Here is a 20,726-nt window from a genome sequence, read left to right on the forward strand (position 1 = left end):
GTGTAGACTGTGCCAGCTACCTATCTCTCAGAGCCTCGTGGTCATTCTTCTGCTCAGAATCAGCTGAGCTAATAGTCAGCTTTTGAGATTTTGTGTTTTTCATCACAGACACAACAGTGTTTGTGGGTCCTGGGTGACAAGGAGGTCTTCGCAGGGGCATGTTGGAGATTAAGCCCAGTATTGTCTGAGTAGTCAGGAGGCATAGCTGAAGTCGGGACTCTAGAGAAGATGTTAGTCTTTTAGAAAACCGCAAAGGAAGTTGAGAAACTTCCTTTGTGACTGCACACTCCGTGGGCCACCCGTGAGAGTGAGGTTCTGATTCCGTTGCAGTTCTTGGATTCCGAGCCATCGCTAGGACAAGGCAGGATTCCTGAGTACTCCTTTGGGGATTGGAGAGAGGGGAGAAGGGCTGTAGGAATCAGCACTGTCTTCTTCAAAAACTATAACCACTCCCATGTATCCAAAGGTATTTATATTGTTCCCATTTTTGGTGCAAAACATAAAAATGCCCCCCAAAAAAAAAATGTGTTTTCATTCAATCACCAAACATAAAAGAATTATTGTAAATTATTTTCTTTCGAAGGGCTCTGAGAGAGATTACCAGTTATGGGTCAATTCTGGCAAAGAAGAGGCACCATATCCACTTATTGGTAAGTGTCTGTGAAGATCTAAGATAGGATAGATTATGTTTTAATTTTTATTCTAAATGTCACATGGTCCTAAGCGTGAATGCTATTAAATATTAAATCTCATATAAACTTCATTTATTTAATAAATACCTATCAAGCATTTTCTGTGTGCTACACAAATATCTCTTCGCTCAAGCAGCTAATGGTATCATTAGGAAGAGAAATGTAAATTTCCTCTCTTCATTTATACTTTACAGAGAGCGCTGTCTTGCCAAACCTTTTTAAATTTTTTTTTTACAAGAAAGCAATATGTTTATTCCTCTATATTTTCCTCTATATTTTTATTCTTTATATTTGGTTCTTGAATTTCCTGCTCCCTTTCCTACCTGTTAAGTTGCCGCTCTAGAAGATCATGTGGAGTCCCCCCGTGCCTCTTAATCTCACAGAACTGGACTAGAGGCCTTCAAGAAAATCAGATTGACCCATTTAGATGCCGAAGAATCTTCACTGACTTACCTACTAGCTAATACTTCCTTACGTTTCTATTTCCTTAACCAAATGTCTCAGCATTTGTTTTGAGGAATTATTGGTAAATAGGTTCACCTTGCCTTATTTAAATCATTTAACTAAAAAATATTTTTTGATCAGTTAAGGTCATTCAGTGTGGTTAAGGAATGGAACAATTAAAATAAGGGACAGTATCTGTAACAGATCTCAAGATGATATGACGTCGATGATTTCTGTTCATTTTTAAACGCTTACTTTCTGCCAGACGTTGTTCGAAACATATCCTTTGCATTATGTCATGTAATTCTTTCATTTACCTGCGAGGTCACTGTTGCGTAATTCAGAATGTTCCAAGTGATCTGAATAATCTGAAAGCAGACTTTTCTGCGGGCCCAGACTTTCTGTACGGCTTTTAGCTTACTCTCAGACTCAGAGGAAAGCAAGCCTTCATGCACCTGCCAGGGACAAACTCACCACCCTAACTGCTTCGTCTGTCATGTTACCATTTTTATAAAAGTTAGTGAGCAACAAAGTTGTAATTAAAATTCAGATAAATACTTAAAATTTAATGGCCTGGCCGGGCGTGGCTCAGCAGTTGAGCATCGACCTAGCATCCAGGAGATCGAGGTTCGATTCCCGGTCAGGGCACATGCCCGGGTTGTGGGCTCGATCCCCAGTTGGGGGCGTGCGGGAGGCAGCCGATCAATGACTCTCTCATCATTGATGTTTCTGTCTCTCTCTCCCCTCTCCCTTCATCTCTCTGAAATTAATAAAGATTTAAAAAAAAAAAAAAAAAAAACCTACTCCTCTGTTTAAAAAACAAAATAAATGTTTAAAAAGTTAATAAAATTTAATGAAATAGATTAATTTAATTAAAGCTATATGGTAACTTTTAGACTTAAATCAGCTTCAGGTTTTATCCCTAACTCTCACTAAAAAAACCACGGAACACAGGGCATGACTGATACTTAACAACAGTTCTTCATTGCATATTGTAATGTGCATTGCAAACTGCAGTTGTGGATTAGTGGCTTGCTATTAAAATGAGTTTGTTTGATTGCTGTCATAGTAGTACCTTTTTTTTTTTTTTTCTTTTGCCTTAATCCCTGGAGTACTTGACATTAATGGAATATTGGCATTGTATGCCTATGCCAGATAAAAAGGAATAGGAAGAGTTCACCGAGTTACATTCAGTGATAAGTCAGGAACAGAAGAGAAATTATTCTCTGTACTTTAAGAAAAACTGAACACAGCACAATGGTACTTAAGGATTGAATTAAGAAAATGCAATCACTTACAGTACCAAAGGGCAAAAACTCATATTTCAGTCCGACATCCAGGGTTTAGTTTTTCCAGCGTACAGGTTCCTTTCTGCATCTTGTTTCTGCTTCTGACGCCCTGCAGCCCCCCTTCTGATTGTCGCCTGTGATTCCCCCCCCCCCCCCCCCCCCCAGAGCAGCAGTGGGAGGAAAGCAAACCAGCCCTGATGCTCCCGGGCAGCTCTGACTACACAACTGATAAAACGTAACGAAATGTCTTTTTCAGACATCTTGTGTTGAGTAATAGTCATGAGTGATGCTTGAAATATATAGTGTTTTGCTCGTATTATTTAAGTGATATTAACACTAATGCTTACTTATTTGATTCTTATAATAGTGATGAGTAAGGCAACTATTTTAAGTCATCGATTTGAGGTTGATAGAGGTCAAGGATTTTGCTGAAGATTTACAGATATAGTTAATATCAATGGAAAAACTGGAATACCTTTAGATGTTCGTGGATGTGAACATAGAAAACAACTCACAAACCAACCTGTGCGTTGGTTTCCCTCCCCCGCCCCCTTAAAACTACTCTGGTAGGGCCACGTGTACTGTGCAGCGGGCTCCAGCTCTGAGAGTGGGCATGGGGGTCGCCCCGTCAGCAAAAGGGTTCTTTATACCAGAAGTCCCAGGAGCGAAGAGCAGTACAGCCCGGTATGTCGCACACACGCTCACAGGGGCGGTCAGCCTAAGGTGTGCATGAGGACCTCTGTTTGTGCAGGGCACGAATATCCCTACGGGATTAAAATGAGCCACCTGCGGGACACTGCCCTGCTGACGCCGGAGCCGAAGGACTGCGGCAGCCCGCCCAGCCTGCAGGAGCCCTTCCTCCTGGAGCAGCTGCCCCGGGAGATGCAGTGCCAGTTCACCCTGAAGCCCAGCCGCCTGGCCGCGGCCCTGCAGCTGAGCGGTGAGTTGCTGCTCCTTCCTCCCAGAGCCCTTTCCTTAGCGAAATGTTTCATTCCTGAAAGCAGAGTTGGTACAAAGGCGAAGACCCAGACTTCCAGCCAGACGAGGTATTTTTTTCACTCGAACTTGCTCGGTGTTTTGAAAGGGAAGTTTGGGAAGATGGTTTTATAAATCAGCAGCCGGCGTGACTAACAGAAGCAGCGGCACAGCCTGTCCCTCCCGTCATCGCTGCTCTTTCCCCTTTAACCTCACGCCCGCGGCAGCGCAGGTGCCTCGGTGCCTTTGTGCCGCAGTACATCGCTCCGTGTGTTCCCCTGGGTGGTCGCCTTATTGAAAGGAGCTTTCAGTGATGGGGTCAGGAGACCGATGCCCTCCGCGGATCCTGGTCCCGATAAGCACGTGAGGCTAAGATGATTTCCACCAAAATCTCGCCTCAGTCTGCTAATCTAACCTGAGCTCCCTGTCACACAGCCTTCCCTCGCCCTCCCCACTATAAAGACTGATAAAGCGATACTCAGCAGAGGAGGCCCAGCATGTACCCTAACCCAAGTTGTAGCTTCAAGCCCTCAGCCTGAAAGTAAGATTGTGTAAGAAACAGAAGGAGCAGGAACCAACAGGTGTGAGTGAGAGAGCAGAAAAGCCATGCTGAATTTCTGTAGCTGCCTTTCGGACCGCCCGGGGACCCAGTGAACAGTGGCAGCTATTTTGTATACACCTCCCCACACGTGAACATCCAACTTTCTCTTTTTTAACTTTATTTTTATTATTGACACAAAAAAACAGATGTCTCCCATTATCCCCCCCTTTGCCCACCTCAACCTAGCCCCTGTCGCCCTTCTCTCTGGCCATCACCACACTGTTGTCTGAGTCCAAGGGTTAGGCATACATGTTCTTTGGCTAATCTCTCACCTTCTTTCATCCAGTCACCCAACCCCCTCCCCTCTGACAGCTGGCAGTCTGTTCCATGTAGTCATGCCTCTGGTTCTATTTCTTTGGTCAGTTTATTTTGTTCATTAGATTCCACATATAAGTGAGATCATATGGTATTTGTCTTTCTCTGACTGGCTTATTTCACTTAGCATAAGATCCACCTACGTTGTTGCAAAAGGTAAGAGCTCCTTCTTTTTTATAGCCACGTAGTATTCCATTGTGTAAATGTCCCACAGCTTTTTTATCCACTCGTCTACTGATGGGCAGTTGTGCTGTTTCCAGATCTTGGCTATTGTTAATAATGCTGCTCTGAACATAGGGCTGCATATATTCTTTCTAATTGGTGCTTCAGGATTCTTAGGATATAGTCCCAGAAGTGGGATCACTGGGTAAAAGGGCAGTTCCATTTTTAATTTTTTGAGGAAACTCCATACTGTTTTCCACAGTGGCTGCACCAGTCTGCATTCCCACCAGCAGTGTACTTGGGTGCCCCTTTCTCCACAGCCTCGCCAGCACTGGTTGTGTGTTGATTTATTGATGGCAGCCATTCTGGCAGATAGAAGGTGATACCTCATTATAGTTTTAATTTGCATCTCTCTGATGATTAGTGATGTTGATCATTTTTCCAGCATTATCCTAATTCCAAAACCAGATGAAGACACTAAAAAGAAAGAAAATTATAGGCCAAAATCTCTGATGAACATAGATGCTAAAATCCTCAACAAAATATTAGCAAATCAGATCCAGCAATACATTCAAAAGATAATATACCATGATCAAGTGCAATTTATTCTGGGAATGCAAGGCTGGTACAATGTTCACAAATCAATAAATGTGACACATGACATAACAAACTGAAGGACAAAAATCACATGATCAGGAAGAGGGGTGGGAAGAGATTAACCATGAACTTATATGCATAGCCCATGGACACAGACAATAGTTCAGGGAAGGCCTGGGGAGGGGTGGGAGCAGTGTGGAGGGGGCCAATGGTAGTAGGGGGGAAGAGGGGACATCTGTAATACTTTCAACAATGAAGATACATTTTAAAAAAATAAATAAGCCCAGCCAGTGTGGCTCAGCAGTTGAGCAGCAACCTGTAATCCAGAAGACTGAGGTTTGATTCCCAGTCAGGACACATGCCTGGGTTTCAGGCTTGATCCCCAGCAGGGGGCATGCAGGAGGCAGCCACTCATTGACTCTCTCATCATTGATGTTTCTGTCTCTCCCCCTCCCTTCCTCTCTCTCTGAAATCAATCAGTCAATCAATAATAAAAATAAACCTTAAATATTTTTTAAAAATCACATGATCATATCAATAGATGCAGAAAAAGCATTCAATAAAATCCAGCACCCACTTATGATAAAAACTCTCAGCAAGATGGGAATAAAGGGATCATACCTCAACATAATGAAGGCCATATATGAAAAACCTATAGCCAACATCTTACTCAGTGGGCAAAAACTAAAAGTGTTTTCCTTAAGGTCAGGAACAAGGCAGGGATGTCCACTTTCACCACTCTTATTCAACATAGTACTTACTAGAAGTCCTAGTCACAGCCATCAGACAAAAAGAAGAAATAAAAGGCATCCAATTGGAAAGGAGGAAGTGAAACTGTCATCATTTGCAGATGACATGATATTGTACATAGAAAATCCTAAAGACACCACCAAAAAACTACTAGATTTAATAAATGTTTCAGCAGAATAGCAGGGTACAAAATTAATATCCAGAAATTGATGGCATTTTATACACTAATAATGAAGTATTAGGAAGAGAAACTAAGAAAACAATCTTATTTACTATTGCAACAACAACAAAATAAGGTACCTAGGATTAAATTTAACCAAGGAGGTAAAAGATCTGTACTTGGAAAACTATAGGGCATTGAAGAAAGAAATTCAGGAAGATACAAATAAGTGGAAATATATATCATGTTCATGGATTAGAAGAATTAACATCACTAAAATGTCCATTCTACCCAAAGCAATCTATAGATTCCATGCAATTTGTATTACAATACCAATGGCATATTTCACAGATCTAGAATAAATATTCCAAAAATGCATATAGAACAAAAAAAGACCCCAAATATCCTCAGCAATCTTGAAAAAGAAGAGCAAAGTTGGAGGGACCACACTACCAGATGTCAAACTACACTACAACACCATTGTCATCCAAAACAGCCTGGTACTGGCATAAGAACAGGCGTGTAGATCAATGGAACAGAACAGAGAACCCAGAAAGAAACCCACTCCTTTATGGTCAATTAATATTTGACAAAGGAGGCAAGAACATACAATGGAGTAAAGACAGTCTTTTCGATAAATGGTGTTGGGAAAATTGGACAGATATATGCAAAAGATTAAACTAGACCACCAATTTACATCATACACAAGAATAAATTCAAAATGGATAAAAGACTTAAATGTAAGTCAGGAAACCATAAAAACCCGAGAAGAAAACATAGGCAGTGAAATCTCATACATCTTTCATAGCAATATTTTTGCTGATATACCTCCGAAGGCAAGAGAAACAAAGGAAAAAATAAACAAATGGGACTATATCAAAATAAGAAGCTTCTGCACAGCATAAGAAACCAACCACAAAACGAAAAGGGAACCCACTGTATGGGAGAACATATTTGCCAATGATACATCTAATAAGGGGTTAATTTCCAAAATATTTGAAGAACCTATACAACTCAGCACCAGTAACACACACAATCCAATTTAAAAAATGGGCAATGGGCCTGAATAGACACTTCTCCAAAGAGGACACACAGATGACCAAGAGACATGTGAAAAAATGCTCAGCGTCGCCATCCAACTTTATCTTTTTTATTGCATTTATCTGTCATCTTGCCAACATCCACTGTAAAAACTTACATTTGAACCAGCCATCTTCTCTCCTATAATAATAACTTGAGTTCTTGAAATCTAAGGTTTTCACTCACATCTCCAGGCCATTTTGAAGGGGTCTTACAGAGATGTAGTTTTCCATCCATTAAAATGTGAGCTCCATGGAGGGAGAGCTTCTGGCCTGTTCACTGCTGTATTCCCAACACCTGGAACAGTATCTGACATATGTAAAGAAGAACTGAAATATTTTTGAATGAAGGAGTGAATTTATTAATAGGTCTGTTACTGGTGACTAAAGATACAAAGAGAATGTTGCTTTTATCACTGAGTTGAGGAGACTACTACTATACTCTTATAAGTTTATACCCATGTTTTTCAAACTATTTCTTTGGGTCTCTTATTAATTTTATTTTAATTAATTTGATCAATAAGCAAGGCCAAGGATCCAAGAGCCACACTAGAATAAAGACATAACTTTGTATGTCCATTTCTGAGGGAAGCTTACTCTAGTTAGCAGAAGGAAAATATCTCAGTTACCCAAAATAACCAAAGGTGAATGTAGTTACCCCCAACCTGTTTTTCAGATTTTGCCTCGGTGTGGGGGAAATGTAACCACTGTTGAATGTACCTACCCTACTGAAAACAGTAGCAGGAGATCTCTCAGAAGGCTACCCCTGCGACTCAGATCACTGTAACTCAGTCCTGCGGTGGCTGGTCCCCAGGGAAACAGCTCTAGTGTTAATTGGGGGTTCAGGATATAAACATTAAAGACCCGACCTCAAGACCCAACTCAAATATCACTTCCAGTAGATCTTTGTTCCCTCAGACAGGTAGTTGCCCCCTTTTCTGGATGTCTAGAACAGTTTTTATATCTCTAGTGTAACCCATAAAAATTACATTACGATGATTTGCTTATATGTCTCATTAGCCTGTGAGCTTGCTTAAAGCCTGGGAACTCGTAGCAGGGCTTAGTCTGGTTCAGAGAAGTCTGGTGTAGAGAAGTTACGTGGAAGACTGAGCGGCTTAGAAACGCCTTCATGGGAAACCTTGAGTGGAGCAGAGCTCGGGTTGAAGTGGGGTCTTTCTGGGAATGGACTGAAGTAGCTCTGGAGGCTCTGGGCAGAACTGAACCCCCAGCTCTGCTCCCGCTACAGGCTCGCCTGTCACGTGTGCTTCAGGCCCAGGGCTAATGGGACTGAATCTTTATGGTAGGTGGTAAAATATGGGTGCACCTTTTTCTTCTACCTGATTGCCGTATCATTCTAGAATTCTCCCACACGTTTCATACCCTGGGTGGGAGAGGGGGCCGTTTTTAATTTGGAGAGTTACTTGGCTAGAATAGAATTTCTAATTAAGGTTTTGTTGTGATTTTTACTCTATAAGCACAGACTTTTAAGAATTGTAATTCTTAGTGTTCAGTTCCCCAACTTAAGCATGAAGGACCGCTAGCGGAACCCTGCCAGGCTTGGTTAGGAAAGTGAGAGCTACATGAAGTTTGTTTGCCATATCTTCATATCACCTTTATATTTTAATAGCAATAGCGTGATTTTCCTCAGCCTCTGACATTTAGAAAGCAACAGCTATGTGTTCAGAGCTCTTCAGGAAAGTGAATTCTAATGAAAGTTTTTTCCCTCTGCACCCCAGAGGAAACGGAAACTAAAACTGAATGTCGCACATCACAAAAGGCATGGCCGCAGCCGGGGCTGTAATACAGCACAGGGCTCGCCTTCTGCTTAGCCGCTCTCTGCACTCGCAGGGTAGCTGGGTCCATAACTCTGCGATGAGGCCTTCCTCCTAAGAAGTGTGTGGCAGCTAGAAAGTCAAGTAGATCTGATAGTTTTAGAAACACTGAAACCAGGTTAAATGTGAGGAAACTAGACCAAGTACAACTACTCGACATATGCAAACATACAAATTAAAGAAACATTTGCACAAATGGGCATCACTGGGCATGCTGGAGCCTCTCCTGGGTTTAAGAATGGGTTTCGGTCCCTTTTCTGTCCTTTCAGGGTGGCACAGGTTGGGAGTGTCAGGGCAGGAGGACAGTGGGAACTCCGGTGAAGCAGAGCCGGGCGTTCTTCCTGTCTGCGTCCTTCCGAAGGCTCCTAGGCAAGTGGAGAGGGGTTGTGGGGAGGAGATTGGTGTCTTAGCAGCTTTAATCAAGATCACTGTCACCCATGCCCTGGGCCAAGTAGTTCTTTTCATGCATTATCCTACTTAAGCCTCTCAATAAGCCTTTGAGAGGTAGGTGATATCATTCTCATTTTAAAGAGGTTAAGTAAGTTGCCCAAGTAAGTGTCAGAGCCCAGAGTCTAACTGGGCTCCTGACTCTAGACCCAAAGGCCTTGACACCTGGGTGTGTGCACACTGAGGGTGCCCCTGTGTGTCCTGGGGAAGCCAAGGGTGGATGGTGGCCCGAAGGCCATTCAGTAAAGTGTCACTTATTTGTTTATCTTCCCACAGCTTGGCTTTTTTAGCGTTTGGTTTAATTTGATCATTCTGAGGAAATAAAACATTTCTTTGAAATGAGCACTTGACACTGCTGACCCTGTTCAGCCTGAAAAGCTCATCTCCAGCGCCCCATTGTCCAGGGATGTTGAGTAGTTAAACATCAGCTCTGGTAGGCCAGGTGGCTGTCGGTGACAGGAGCCAGAGTTCAGTGACTAAGTGCCGTGCTCTCTCACTGGAGAAGATGGGGCCCGGCCTGTGTGGCTCCACCTGAGGACCAGGGCTCTTTAAATCTCAGTGCAGTTGGCCTTAACTACAGGCTATTTTGAATCTGCCCCACACATGGGTGTTTCAGGGGTCTGCAGAGATTTGGGCAGAGTTTACACACAGCACTTGGAGCTCCCACTATTAAGTTTTCTCCGAGGATTTCCTCTCCTCGCTTTCCAGCTGCTGTGGATACCTCCACCTCCCTTCTCTAGTTCTCCAAGCCAGCGAGAGTGCAGGTTTCTCTCCAAATTTTGGTCACCCCACCACCCTGGGTCCTGTCTCCAGGCTAAAAGCTGTAAAAATAGAAAACTTACCCAGCGCCATGCCATTCCCTTCTTCCAGGTGTCAAACTTTTATCTCAAGTATTTCCCTTCTTTTGGTCCCTCTTTAGTGCCCTCTGATAGACTTTTTAAATTCTGTCCAGAGTTTATCGTTGGTGTCTGTGTGTAGGCGTTGGGGAGGACTGTTTAAGAGGATCCTTTCTAGATCTCAAATCCTGTGCGTATCCATCAGCTCTCGTGTGAAAATTAGACGCGGATGACATCAAAACTGTTCCAGCACTGGGGTGCCGCAAAACCCTGATTCACCCTGACCTCTGTACTTCTGCCTGTTTTGTTCTATTGTCTGTTTATTCTTTCCCGCCTACGTCTCTCCTTAACTAGCTGCTCAAGAATGGCTGTTGAGTGTTATTCAATGGCAGGCGCGGTGCTGGGGGCTCTGGGGCTGGAGCTCATCCCAAATCCACATGGGCCGCCGGTGCCCCCGGGCTCCCGGCCTCCCGCGTGGGCAGGCGTGTGGCACCCGTCTTCTGAAGGCCTTTGGTGCTCTGCTCCTCCCCGGTGGCATTTTATTCATTAGCGTCCTCGCTGCTTCTCCCTGCCACCACCAGTCTTGCTCCGCCATCAGATTAGAAGCTTCACCATGGCGAGGGCAAGTCTCATTCAGGCTTGCAACGGGCCATGCTGCCTGAAGGCTTTTCTAAGCTGGGAACTGAAAAGACACATGCAAGTCTGCCGCTGGAAAGAAGGGGGCCCATGTAGGGCATTAGCTTCCTGTCTCAGCAGCAGAGGGGCCATCGGGTAATAATGCACCCTTGGCTTCAAGAGACCATCTTAATAGAGACCACTCTCCTCCCCCTCTCCTCCTCCTCCTGTTTTGTTTTTTTTACTATTTGATTGTGGTCTAATTTAATGTTCAGCTATTTTGTGTGCCTAGTCTCTTCCTTAGAAGGAGACAATACATATATGTTAGTATGAAACACTTTTTGCTTTAAGTTGTTACAGCACAGCAAGGGGCCCTTTATTTCACCTTAGAGAATTCAACGCCAGAACTCATGTAAATAAACCAGCGACGGTCCATAAACGGATAGGAGAATCACCTGAATGTTTGATCTTTCACACTTTATAAAATGTAATAATGAAGCTTCATAGATTAACAGTAACAGGGCAGCTATAAACACTTTTTCTCTTTGAGCCACAGTAATGAACATAATGTAAAATGGAAACTGTGGAAATGAGGTTAAGTGAATTAACCCAGTTTTCATACTTCTTCCTTAGATTCGGGTCAGAAGACATTTAAAAGGAGAAGATCTATCATCAATTGGGCCTTTTGGCGGGGTTCTGGCACTCACCTCGACAACCTCCCGATGTCCCCAACCTCTCCTATGCCAGGACAGCTCTTTGGAGTGTCTCTGCCAAATATCTGTGAGAACGACAACCTGCCCAAGCCTGTCTTGGTAAGCCTCATTCTGGCCTGGAACCCCAATGGGAAAATAGATTTGGGGAAGGAGAGAGCTCTGGAGGGCAAATCTGTCCGCAAATGGAAATATTATAGACACCTATGGCTTTGGCTGAGAATCTTTGTTATTATTTCTTCAAAGAATAGAAATCTGATTACGCTATTGTGTAATCATAAATTAGACATAATATGAAGAGGTCATGTAGTCTACTCGCCTCAGGAAAGAGCCACATAAGCCTGCTCAGATAAATTAGAATTTGCTTGGTAGACGGAGAATTCACATTAGCCCTCACATTTCCCTCACTTCCTTTCTTGGATCCTACATTGTTCAGAAAGCCTCCTGCAATCACTTTAGCAGCAGAGACTACTCAATCAGATGCTTTTAAAAAATCTTACATGTGTTGTATTTGTACTTCAAGTGTTTATGCATAAAGATAAATCCTCTGGCATTTCGTTATCTTTCTCGCATAGAATAGGTCAGATGGAAACCACTGCGTTTGTCTTGTCCCCAGTTGATAGAGTAAATGATCATTGCTAAGCGGCATTTACTGAGTATCCAGCATCCTCTAAGTCCTAGACTAGATGTACGCATTTTATGGTATTTTGTGCATCTGTAAAAGCCAGACACTGGCCTAGCCACTCCATTGCGTTCCCTGCACAGCGGAGTTAGGAGGTAGTTACCATCACCATCATCATCATCTCTGGTTTACAGATTTATTTTAAAAGCCTCAGGTTTGCCCGAGATTACACATTAAACATGTGCTCTAACTAGGTTTCAAATCCCATGGGTCGCTTTCTCCAACACCCATTCTTTTCCTGCATCGAAGGCAGAGACTGTACAGCTTGAAAGAAAGCAGAATGAGAGATGGGTCAGAATGGAACGGGATGGAGAGAGCCTCCTGGGGGAACAGGAGGAAGGAACTGCGGGAAGTAGAGTGAAGTGTGAAGATGCATAAAAAGAGAGAGGAGCAAGTGGAGAATGCATTTGACGATAATATTTCCATATTTGGGGAGAAGAGTTTGTGTAAGAGAGTAATGGGGATAGAATCCTGAGCTAGAAGAGAGTCCAGTTGACAGACCTTGAAGCAGTTAGGGAAATCTGAGTTTAAAGTGGCTGTCGGTGCCTGGCCAGCATGGCTCAGCGGTTGAGCATCGACCTAGGATCAGAGAGATTGGGGCTTGATTCCCGGTCAGGGCACATGCCCAGGTTTTGGGCTCAGTCCCCAACAGGGGACGTGTAAGAGGTAGCTGATCAATGAATCTCTCATCATTGATGTTTCGATCTCTCTCTTCCTCTCTCTGAAATCAATAAATAAAATATTTAAAAAATAAAAATAAAGTGGTTGTTGGTTCATTGAAACAAGAAAATCTCATTAAAGCAAGTGTTTAAAGTAAAATGTTTTTTAGGTGTTGAATAAAAAGAAGAAAGGACATTTAGAGATACCAAAAAAAATATCTGACTAATTCTGCCAGCAGTCCATCCAGCCCCAGCCCTCATGCTCTCCCCTCGTCCCCCGAGCCTCTGACAGCCGAGAGATTGCTGGTGTGTGAAAGTGCCATTTTTTCTTTGCTTCCCCATAGGATATGCTTTTTTTCCTTTACCAAAAAGGACCCCTCACAAAAGGCATCTTCAGACAGTCAGCCAATGTGAAATCGTGCCGAGAGCTGAAAGAGAAACTGAACGCTGGAGCTGAAGTGCACCTAGACTGTGAATCTATTTTCGTGATAGCATCTGTGCTGAAGGTAGGAAAGTCCTCCCTCCATCCACCCCCTGGCACGGCTCTGGAGAAAGACAACTGGTTTCTTTCATTATGATATTATTCTCATCTGCAAAGAACTGTAATAGATTAGGACCTAAAACGTGTTAAAAACGCTTCACAAAGTCAAGATTGTCCTTTAAAAGCCACCGCCAGTGATATGGCATGTCAGACATACTTTTTAAAATGTTTCTATCCCACGCCTCTCCTCTCCTCTCCTCTTCACTTCTGCTACCCCATGCAAAAAAATAATAAGTTAAATTAAAAATAATCGAAACACATACAGCACAGTTTACCAAAACAAAGATCCTGATTATGATGACTTCCTCACAATCTCACTACCATCCTAATAAAGGCAGATTTTTCAAAAATAAGCTTTATTAAACTTTGAAAAAGAAGTTTATCATAACAAACAAACATTTGCCTAACAACTGAAAAAAAAAACTGCTCTCTGAGACCGCTGAACATTCCATGCTCTGATCCAGTCATGGTGCCTTCCCTTGTCCCTGTTGCCTTTTTAAAGTAAAAGTGGGACAGGAGTGACCGCAGTGCCTGGGCCTCCTTTATAAAAACCCTTCCGACAGCTGAAGTTCTTTACGATTCTCACCCTCACCCGTGGTTACTCAAGTCACATCCACAGTTGGTTCAGAGCGCTTCTGAGATGATTTCCTCACACGTTCTTGAAAGTGCCTCACATTTTTGGAAAACGTAGAGTCGAGCTCAGCTTTGAACAGAGCTTTTGACCCTAGTGATAGCTCTGCGGACCTGCCTCAGGCTTCCGTCTCCAGCAGGGTGGGCAGGCACCATGCCAGGGCCCCAGAGCAGGCCCCAGCCGCATCCCAGGGTGGGAGCATGAAAACCTGACGACAAGGTGGTGAAGAAGACGCCTGCATGCCCCCTCCTGCAGGGCGCCCAGCGGCTTCCAGAGCCCTGCTTCACGGCCTAGTGCACAGGGAGATGATTCTGGGCAGATGGGCCGTGTCTGTTCTTAGCCCCTGCTGTAGGCTGTGCAGTAGAGATCGCTCAGGACAGCTGGAGAGCTGGAGCCAGGCTCATCCAAACCTTGCTGCACAGGGTTTGTGATTACTCTTCAGCCCTGGAATACAATAGAGCATGGTGTGTTCAGCCAGATATGTGTCAGGGATACACACACACACATAAACACACACATATATACAATGAATTTTTCTCTTGTAATCATATAATTAGGCCTTCTCCCATCTCTTAATTTTAGAAGCTAACGCCTGTGTTCTAGAACATTTTCCTTACAATGCTATTCTTCACAGCCCCACACTTCTTAAAAGTTTGTGTTAAATTATTGAGGCTATTGCAAAAAAGTGTAATCCTAGAAGAGTTCAATTGTATTTCAAATTGCAGAAACATTACATGTGCAAAAATAAGCAAACGACAAAAACTGATTCAAATGGTTGAAAAGTCTGGTTGAACAAGAAGTTAAAGTTTTATAATCATGTAACTGCATTTTACTCTCATTTCTTCCAAGCGGGTGCAGGAAAGGACACACTTTTTGTCAAAAGTTTTTGAGCTTTTTTTTCGTTTCTTGTTTTTGAGACTATTTAGAGGCGCTGGTTTAGTTTTCCTTTCATGTTTTACTTATGCTGGTTTTGCTTAAATATAAGCTCAACTCTTCAAACTATAATTGAAAGAAAATGGCTTGAGACACTGTAACTTTGATCCATCAGATCTTTGAGGGAAAGGTCATTTAACCCTGCAGGAATCTCATCTCCCATGAACCTGGTACTTCTGCTGATGGCCTTGGGCCCTGGTCTGGAGGGGAGGAGACCGTGAGGGCCGTTGAGTGTGAGCTGGTGATTGTAATTCAGAACCAGCGCTCTGATCCTTTCTCAGCTGTGGTGGTGGTTGCATTTCGTAACTTGTTTTTCCAGCTGTGGAGAGTTCATTGAGATGTTACGACCTATTATCTTTCAAGTGTAGGTTTAAGATTTAATGATGTTTTTCTTCAAGACAGATCATAAGTATGTTTTCCACTGAGATTTTAAAAGAGAGCTATTGTCACTGCCCCACTTTGAAGTAACAGAATTTGCCTCTTCGAAATCTGACTTTTAAAGTAGGTGCAGCAACTAAAATTAGTTTGGAATTATGAAAATTCAATGGCTTTGCCCAAAAAGAGGTAACTTTTGTAAAGACACACCTGAATCACAAGTATCCATGTACATTTCCACTGGGAGAGATAATAGAACAGAGAAAGACATAATAGGACAGGAGGAATCAGTCATCTTCCCACTTGTTAACCACTCCTTAAAAAAAATTGTATCATGATGGGACACGTGACTACAAAGAGGTTTTTAAAATTATCTTAGAATCTCAATTATAGTTACTTGGCCTTCCCTTGTCCCTCATTAATATCGGTGCATATGCAAATAGCAACAGCTCAGTAATGACCACTGCTATGTCTGGGTCTGTGCTTGGCGCCGAAGGGTATGAGTAGTGAGTGAGGGTCTAGTGGGGGAGATACACGTGTAATCAGCTAACTGTGACGAAAAGGTACCACAGCCTTCATATCAGTAATGTAAACATGACATGTAAGTAACAAGTTGTATGTTGCCTTTTGTGAAACACATCGGTAAAGCTGCTGGTTTGGTTTTCCAGCACTATTTAAATTGCTCAGCTGCATCTTTCACCTACCTCCGGGAACTTGCAGAATGATAGCCAGCCACGGGCACAGCGCTTAGACGTGACATTGGGTTTTCTCTGCCTAAAGTTTACTGAGGTAGAGATCAGGCTTCGCAAGCTTAGCCTTGCGGATACCATGCCAAAAACAACAGAGAGAGTTGGCTTAGAACAGAAATGACGTAGGACCAGAAACAAATTTGGGTTTTTTTAAGCGTTTTATAAACAGAGGTCAAACAACAAACGCCCTTGGTCATATGCTGCTTGTGTTCCAGTCTGGTCTCCCCACACCCAGCCCCACCAGCGTTTCAGCAGAGCAGGGTCTGGAAGGCCGGAAAGGAAAATGTGCCGGGGGGTGCTATTTAGTGTACATCGGGCATGGGGCGCTTCCCCAGCCTCCCAGAGCCCGGCCCCTGCCTGGAATGCTTTCTCCCCCAAACAGTGAGGGCCCCTGTATGGGGAACAGCAGGGAAACTCTCTCTAGATGGACTTTGTCACCAATACTCCTGGGACAGAAAGTTTGAAAATAGCGGGGACTTTATTTTATTCCCTGCTCTGTCCCTAGCACCTCAGGCAGTGTCTGCACATAGGGATAAATATGTATAGCGTGACTGAGTGACTGATTACATCATGAACCCCACAAATACCTTTGTGCATTTCTTTGACTTAGTGATTGGAGAGGGGGCAAGGGGATTTAGGATGACTTGCCAGGCCCTGTCGCATAGTCCTAGTTTGCTAAAATGTACACAAACGAGCTTTCAGCCCAAGCGGGTTGTCCTGTATCTTCCCCACTATAGTCCTAACTCCAGTTATCCCTCTGGTTTTTGTTAGAAAAAAGCACAGCATGTGTTTCTACATGTGCACATTAGTGGAGAGTTGGCACAGAGCTCTGTGTATTCCAAAGAAGGGAAGACGTAACTGAACTTTGCAACAAAATGTTTTATCATTTCTCCAGTCCATGTTTAGCATGAGAATAATGGTTTAAAATATTTATTTTTCCCTCTCTGTTAGGATTTTCTACGAAATATTCCCAGAAGTATTTTCTCATCAGATCTCTATGATCACTGGGTCTGTGTAATGGATCAAGGAAATGATGAAGAGAAAATAAATATAATTCAGAGGTAATTATTCTAATTTGGTCATGCCTCAAAAATACTTTTTAAAAGCACGTATATTTTATAAGCTTGTCTATTAAAGTAATGACGACTATCAAAATCATATCCGTGGGGACCAGTTTAAAAACAGATTTTTGCTAGCTGCTGTCATTGTTGCTGCTGTTTCCGCCCTAATCTTGTTAGCCTGGCATTGTGCACACTTGCCCACTGCACACCTTCTCTAGATCCAACTCTGAGAGGAGCTGAAACCCATTAGAGTAATAGCTAATGCGATAACTTCTGATCTTCATTCTGGTAAATATATAACCAGACAACTCCTTAAATGCCTCGTTCAGCAGCTGAATTCATACAGAGAAAATTTCCTCCCTCAAGGACCCCGGAGTCCGGTGGAGGCACAGGTACAGCAGGAGTCCCGCTACGGGGCAGTGTGGCCGGCGCTCTGGAAGGGGTGTGCGGGGAGGGCCGTGCGGGAGCGCTGCAGGGAGGCAGCAAGGAAAAGGGAGTGGCCCGCTGCGGCTGACCACAGGAGTGTACCGCCTGGGCTCATGCAAGGGGAAGCTGCTGGCAGGACCTACCCAGCCCATTCCTCAGCATTCCCTGCATTGCAGAGAGCAGGGAAGACGTGTCCATCGAAAGAAAGCAATACTTCCAGTTCTTTGAAACCCCAAGAATCCCACTATCATTTTTTTGCATATGCCTGTTCAGGACAGTTTTTGCTAGAGCAGCTTTCAAATATGAATTGTTATCTACACACTGCTATTGATAGACATCCCTTATGCATAGAAGAACATAGTACAACTGTTGGAGACACCGGAAAGCAAAGCCTTGTCACAAAACACTACCTCTGCTTCCATATGGTTTGGGGGAAACCACTCAGAGATAGTGGAGATCAGAGTCTGTGCTTGCGGCTCATTGTCTAAAACGGGTGGGGAACGAGGAGCATCCGGCCTGTGGGCCGTGTACAGTCAGCGAAATCATTTGGTCTCGCCCTGCCAAGGCAACCGCAGGAGGGACTTGAAATTCAGTAAATCTAGCAGCTTTTTTCATGGCTAAGTTTTAAGCTGATGATTTCGTATGGCCCGCAAATGATGTTATAAATATCCAAATGGCCCTCAGCAGAAAAAAAGGTTCCCCACCCCTAATCTAAAACTTTATATCCTACCGTTAAAGAATGATTTCTTTTAAAAAAAAAAAAAGTAAAGTGATGACTGTCATACAAATATAAAATGAACTCGTGAAGATTTCATTGAAATCATTAATTCATGAGAGAACCGATGTTGCGGACAGTTCAAAGGAGATTTCAAACTGCCACAACTTAATGTAGTTGAATCAGGAGTGCTGACTGAGATGCGAAACTGGCTGTCTTTACTGGGGCGTTGAAGGGGAGGGGGACAAATAAATCATTTGTCTCTTGACCAGACGGCTTTCAGTTCTGTGGACAGGTGTTAGGTGCACTGAGTGCTGCCCATCACCCACCATTTGCGGAGCTGGTAGAGTTAGCGCAAGGGCTTGCAGCCCCGCAAACCCGGGTGACCAGAAGAGTGTTCTAGATGGACAGCGCCTCGCCCCGTGCAGCCCCCTCGGTGATCTTTCGGTTCATTTCAACGTCTTGCGTACTTTGTCGCTACAAAACTACACTCACCGTCAGTTCGTGGTACTGAAGAAATGCCTCTCTGTTATTTTTGCAACAAGAATCAGGCCACCTCATTTCCTTCTCTTGGTTACAGATTCTTTTTTTAAAGAAGCCACAGCCACGACTATCAATATATGTTTCCGGATGGTAGTAAAAGTCACTTTCGGTGAATGATAATGTAAAAATCCCTTGTCGGTTACAAAATAAGAACAGTAGGAAACAGACTGTGATAAGCTTGACTTACATGCGAAAGTGATACAAGCGAGATGAGCCTTGGGACAAACTGACTTTGGAGGCCAGCGAAGCAGGGCCTGAGCGGTCTAATGGGTCAAGTCTGGGTTCCCACCAGGAGACACAATTCCTGCGTTGCTATTTGGAAATAAAGCGGCACTTTAAGTTTAATGGTTGTCAAGTTTCATCAGAAAGCTTTTTGGGGGATTTTGGTTGAGAATATTCTGAAATGTTATAGGATTTGCCTGAGTTAAAAGAGATGATACTAATTTCAGGGAAATATTTCGAGTAGTGTTTTTCATGAGCCATTTCTCTGCATTCTTTTACATTTTTACTGAGTTGTGAAGACAGTGTACAAAATAAAGAACTAAGTCTTTGTGCTTATTTTCTCTCTTTCTGGGCAGGCAACCCTCCCTTAGCCTGGCACCATGTGAACTGAATGCCTGCACATCTGGGCTGTGTTCTTGCTTTGCACGGGGAACTCATGGAAAGCGAGGGTTGCCTGTTTATACAAACTTTTTGTGAACTATCTTGCTTAAAGAGTGTATTTTTTTCTCTCTGTAGGCTGTTAGATCAGCTCCCAAGAGCCAATGTTGTTCTTCTAAGGTATCTTTTCGGGGTGTTACACAACATTGAGCAACACTCCTCATCTAACCAGATGACCGCGTTTAATTTAGCCGTGTGTATTGCTCCAAGCATTCTTTGGCCTTCTACTTCCTCCAGCCCAGAACTAGAAAACGAATTGACAAAAAAGGTAATGACGTTTTCCATTTTTGTGCCCCCGGGGGACTGAGTCCCCATTTTGAACCTAAAATTCGGGATATTAATTCTGAAAGACATTTTAAGTAACATAAATCTGAGTTCATTAATTGTTCTGTCCTATTTTGGTAGATTATAGAAAAGTGGTTTCTGGAGCAGAAAAGTGCTAGCAGTTGGGTTACTTCTCTGTCCCCTTTAAAGAGACAAAAAACTATGACTGACTTAGACCACAGAGTGATAAGAAAGTAGTTGATATGATTTTAAAAAGAAACCAGGACTTTGAAGTTAGACAAGCCAAGGTTCAATTCTCAGCCCCGCCACTTGCCAGATGTACAATCTTGGGCAAAATTAGTTACATCGATCCAGTTTCTCATCTGAAAACTGGAGGTGGTGATAATACCTCACTCATGCAGTGGTTACTTGAAACCACACTCCTGTGGTTCCAGGTGCTCCCACCATTCTGCCTGATCCTTTGCCTCAGCTATTGGAGCAGGGAAACTATGGGAAGATTCCTGTACATTTCAGTGGAAGCACAAAGCTCCCTAGTTAAATCTTTCCTCCTCCCCAAGCACCTCCAGTTAGGGAGCCTACGGGAAGGAAATGCATAGGCAGAGACCAGTTGGGAAAAATGCAAGTTTTCTCTCCAGCTGTTTCTCTCACAGTCAACCCACAGAGGATGCCCTCTTCCCAACCCAAGACAGCCTCCTTTTAAAAAGAAACACATTCCGTAAGTCTCCATCTAATGATGCTTTGAGGACCCTAATAACAAAGTGTGTTTCTTCACCCCAACACTGTAGAGAATACTTAAAACTACCCTAATTTTAAAGACATAGCCATTGGGATTAAAATGTTAGCGTTAGACCAAGGCCACAAATAATAACTTTAGTCCACTGATTAAAATTCATTTCTGTCTCAAAATTCCTCTTGACAGCGTCATAGCTTTTTAGGGGAAACTCTTTTGTCTACTTTTAAAA

General features: G+C 43.3%; 1 protein-coding gene across 1 annotated transcript in view; it reads left to right on the forward strand.

Annotated features, from left to right (window-relative positions):
• ARHGAP20 (Rho GTPase activating protein 20) overlaps positions 1-20,726 on the forward strand; it is a 97,489-nt gene that overhangs the window by 73,431 nt on the left and 3,332 nt on the right. The window contains exons 8-13 of the mRNA XM_087821554.1: positions 584-650; positions 3,177-3,365; positions 11,428-11,606; positions 13,190-13,351; positions 17,026-17,135; positions 19,558-19,747. Of these exons, the coding sequence (XP_087677680.1) occupies positions 584-650; positions 3,177-3,365; positions 11,428-11,606; positions 13,190-13,351; positions 17,026-17,135; positions 19,558-19,747 (897 nt within the window). The remainder of the gene's footprint in view (positions 1-583; positions 651-3,176; positions 3,366-11,427; positions 11,607-13,189; positions 13,352-17,025; positions 17,136-19,557; positions 19,748-20,726) is intronic.

The sequence above is a fragment of the Miniopterus natalensis genome, chromosome 11 (genome assembly GCF_054644295.1).
Source record: "Miniopterus natalensis isolate mMinNat1 chromosome 11, mMinNat1.hap1, whole genome shotgun sequence".
Classification (NCBI taxonomy): domain Eukaryota; kingdom Metazoa; phylum Chordata; class Mammalia; order Chiroptera; family Miniopteridae; genus Miniopterus; species Miniopterus natalensis.